General features: G+C 33.9%; 1 protein-coding gene across 1 annotated transcript; it reads right to left on the bottom strand.

Annotated features, from left to right (window-relative positions):
* Positions 1–845: 845 nt before the first annotated feature.
* LOC122009688 (beta-glucosidase 26-like) lies at positions 846–3,933 on the bottom strand. Its single transcript, XM_042565950.1, has 11 exons — positions 3,689–3,933; positions 3,503–3,561; positions 3,020–3,095; positions 2,859–2,930; positions 2,692–2,779; positions 2,355–2,598; positions 2,145–2,260; positions 1,804–2,021; positions 1,682–1,713; positions 1,315–1,417; positions 846–1,243 (listed from the first exon to the last, which is right to left on the bottom strand). The coding sequence occupies exons 1-11, from the start codon at positions 3,912–3,914 to the stop codon at positions 966–968; spliced, it is 1,512 nt and encodes a 503-aa protein (XP_042421884.1). The 5' UTR covers positions 3,915–3,933; the 3' UTR covers positions 846–965.
* Between the last annotated feature and the right edge of the window lie 263 nt (positions 3,934–4,196).

Here is a 4,196-nt window from a genome sequence, read left to right as displayed (position 1 = left end):
AAAGCCACCGGGTCGAGCTTTGCCTTCTTCTTGATCTTTGTCTTGCCCTTGGAATGAGGGACAGAGTGATCAGACATAGATAGCTTGGAGGTGGTATTGGAGAGGAATTGGAGTTCGCTGAGGGTGATGCGATTTCTCTTGGTAGGGGGTCGGTTGGGGGAAGGGGCCACGGTGGCGAAGACACAAAAGCAGCTCTCTTGGCCACCACCCGAGAATGACACAAGGCGATGTTCTCCTCCACCCGAGAATGGCACAAGGTGATGTTCTCCTTCTCCGCTTCCTCATTCTCTTGATTTGGGAGAGGATTGAGATTAAAGGGTTGAGAAACTCAACTCCACTATTCCTGAACACCAGTTTTTTTCGTACTATTACTATTATAGATAGTCAAATAATAGAAAAAAAATAGATTCAATTATCATTGTTCTTATCAAAATAGGATTGACTACGGATTCGAACCAGAGGATTGAGACTGTTGAAGAAGACACCTTATTTAATTGAATCAAAACATATTTGAGAAGGAAAAAATAAATGATTTTCCACTTATTTAAATGAACAATTTAAAAATGATTTCCTTTATAAAATTTTCATACCGTAATATTTTGATATGTAATTTAAAATATTTAAAATTTTGTATGCATTTTTTTAATTGTACTAAAATTTTGTATGAATTTTTTTAATTTGAATAATTCATTTTTGGTGTGCCTAGTAGTTTTAGCATGTTTACTTGAAAGGATATTAAATGGGGAAGATCACCCATGCTAGATGATCGCTTGCAATCAATGATCATCCAACAACTTGCCTTACTCAATGCTCTTCAATGTTTACACCATAGGATAGTACAAAGATTGCAAAAGATTGAAAATTGAATTAATTTGCACACAAAGATTTCACTTAAATTGTGCTTTTATTAAACAAACCCTAACAAGAAAACTCCAATAAACTTAATCTAAATCGAACTTGATCACTCAATCTGACTTCCTTTGTAGAATTTTTTTGAACCAATAAGCTGAATTCTTGGGGAACCGCTTCTTGTTCTTGAAATCTACATATACTATACCAAATCTCGATGTGTAGCCCAACGCCCATTCAAAGTTGTCGAGAAGAGACCATGCAAAATATCCTATCACCGTAGCGCCGTCATCCATAGCCCTCTTTAAGTTAGTTATGTAACTCTTGAAGTAGTTAACTCTCGTTGTATCTTGCAAAACTTCTGGAAGAGTGGCATTTCCTGGCTGATCCATTCCTGTGATGAACAACTTCGTTACGATGGATGAATATTTGGATATTTGGAAAACAAATCGAAATAAGATTTACCATTCTCGGCTAGAATGATGACGGGATTTTGGTAAGTTTCCTTCACATAGGTCACGGCTTTGTAGATTCCCCATGGAACTATGTAGAGCCAATACGAATTAGCCTAAAAAAACATTTAGATTCAATGCTAATACAATCCATCATACTAGAATGTACAAACTTTATCACCAAAAGACAAATCTATATAACACAATCTATGAAATGCTACTCTTTTGTATAAAACCATGTTTAAACTTAAATATTTAATCACTATTAACGAACTTCAAGTTGAGTATCATAAAAAAAAAATAAAGAAATGACATTGTTTTGTATAGCATAAGATATGATAATAATAAAATTTAGTGAAAAAAATACAAAATAAATTTACCAGGGGACCAATTGGCACACCATCTCGATCGTCTAAAAGATAATCAGAAAATGAATAATATTAGTATAACATAAAATATCATTGATCGAGTCATTATCAAAAAAAGTTTGAGAAAATCTAACATTTGTATTCGACATGCCAGTCAGCTTGATAGCTAACAGGCTTCGGATCAACTACTCCGGCATCCTTCATATAGAAAGATGTATATTGATTGACCCCCACATAATCGTATGAACCTTTCACCATTTCCACTTGTTCTTCATTAAATTTAGGAAGTCTTTCTTTGACAATGACTTGCATTGATTCTGGATAGTATCCATAAGTTAGAGGGTGAAGGAACCTACAAAGAAAAAACAATTAATTAAATGAATAAATCATCCTTTAATACAATTGAAATTTTATTTCTCAATCAAACTTGAAAAATGTTTTTAAAAAAATTAAATGAACTGAAACAAGGTCTCACCATCCAATGTGGAAATCCCTAGCTCTTTGAGCTGCGGCTTTATCTTGCACTGAGTAAGTATAAGGTTCATACCATACAAAATCCAAAAGGATTCCAATCATGCCTTTTTGTTCTTTCTGAATCGAGTTTATACAAGAAACACATCTTGGATGAGGAATCATATTTCATTTTATTCACCAAATATAACTCAATGAACAAAGTACAACTTACTTGATATTTTTGACGATATCTTTTCACTGCATTTGCATGAGATAGGATAAGATTATGTGCCGCAATATAAGGCTCAATGGTTGAGTTTCCACCAGCTTTACAACCAGTACATCTCCCTGGGGCATGAATACCCTCATCATACCCAAGAGCCGCTATACACCTAGGCTCATTAAAGGTGAACCAATTCTTGACTCTATCACCAAATCTCTCAAAACAAAAATCGGCATAGTCCGCAAATGCATCCCTAAAACACATATCAAATAATATAACAAAATTATCAAATAGGTTCAACTACTAATGAATATAAAAAACATGGTTCATAACCTTTAAAACTTACACAATCTTCGGGCTTAACCAACCCAAGTACTCCTCATTAAGAGCCAAAGGAAGATCGTAGTGATAAAGATTTGCATATGGAGTAATGCCTATTTCAAATCAAAAATTTTTAAGACATATATATATGAGAAACATATTGCTCATTGCTAAATTGAAAATTTAACATACCTTGTTGTATCAAGTAATCAATTAGCTTATCGTAATAATCTACACCTTCCCAATTGACTTTACCGGTTCCATCTAGATGGGAAATTTTATATGAAAAATATACTTAAATTGAAAGTTCGGACTGAATATAAGAAAATAAAAAACACAGAGATATTTATTACTTGGAAATATTCTACTCCAAGAAATTGAGAATCGATACGCATCGAAATTGAAATCTTTCATGATATCAACGTCTTCCTGCATTGATCATTTGGTCATAAATTGAAGAGAGAGAAAAACAATTTCAAATGCTTATATCTTACATATTGAATTCTTTAGGATGTCAACAAATTACAAATGCATGTCTTACAAGCTTCAGCTAAATTACGAGACATCAGACAAAAAAAGTACAAGGGACACAAGTAAAAGTAAAACGTGCATGCTTTTTTATAATGTATCCAGCCGTTGTGATCCTTTTGATGATCTTTCTCCAATACATAATTTTATGTAACTTAAAACTAAAGATCAAAGATACAACCATTATTAAAGCAGAGTTATAGTTTGGTGCTGTTTTAAAATTCAACCAGTAGTAAATCACCCCTGTTTTGCTCTCGTAATTACAATTGAGAGAAAAAAGGGGGGAAATGAACAAGAGAAAGGATAACCTTGTAATGATGATACTCATCAACTGTAACATCAGCAGTAGCGTTGCCAGCAATTGTATCTGCATTCACCATAAGAAGAAAAAAAAACCCCTTTAAGCATTAAGCAACACGTCAACATTAACCCACACAAATCTGAAGAGGATACGAAGCAAAAGAAACAGAAATAACATAACGATCAAAATTTACTTGGGATTCTAACGAATGCGTCCCAAATGCTAGGTCCTCTGCCCCCTTTGAGGGCCATCCCTTCCACTTGGTAAGCAGATGCTGCTGTCCCAAACACAAATCCCTCCGGGAAGGACTCGCGGCTGAGACCGTGGCCAGCATTGGAAGCCTGACTTGACTCGAAAGAGAGTAAAAGGAAGAAGACGATGAAGGAAAAGAAGCAAAATGGGGATCTCTGGAAATCCATCCCTAAGAGGCAACGAAGAGACAATACGACAAGACAGGTGGAAGTGCGTTTATATAGTGGAGCTTGAGCATGAGTAGAGATAAAGATCATAATTAAATCATTAGTAAAAAAAGGTTATAGATAAAATTCACAGTAGAGATAAGAATCATAAGATAAAAAATATTTTTATCTAGTGAAAATAATATTAGTGTCATAAGTAAACTTGTTTTGAATCACAAGATATTTGATTTAAAACTTATTAATTTTAAAACTGATTTATTTATATTTTTAATATAACTTACT

This window comes from Zingiber officinale, chromosome 8A (assembly GCF_018446385.1).
Source record: "Zingiber officinale cultivar Zhangliang chromosome 8A, Zo_v1.1, whole genome shotgun sequence".
NCBI lineage: Eukaryota > Viridiplantae > Streptophyta > Magnoliopsida > Zingiberales > Zingiberaceae > Zingiber > Zingiber officinale.
The sequence above is the reverse complement of the archived record's forward strand: the minus strand, read 5'-3'. Positions and strand labels throughout refer to the sequence as shown.

Bases quoted from the DNA above. Each gene is read 5' to 3' on its own strand.
- LOC122009688 (XM_042565950.1), bottom strand. From the start codon at position 3,914: ATGGATTTCCAGAGATCCCCATTTTGCTTCTTTTCCTTCATCGTCTTC. The intron at 2,931-3,019 runs GTAATAAATATC...TTTCCCATCTAG, and splicing joins TTGGAGTAGAATATTTCCAA to ATGGAACCGGTAAAGTCAAT. The intron at 1,244-1,314 runs GTAAATCTTATT...TGTTCATCACAG, and splicing joins CATCATTCTAGCCGAGAATG to GAATGGATCAGCCAGGAAAT.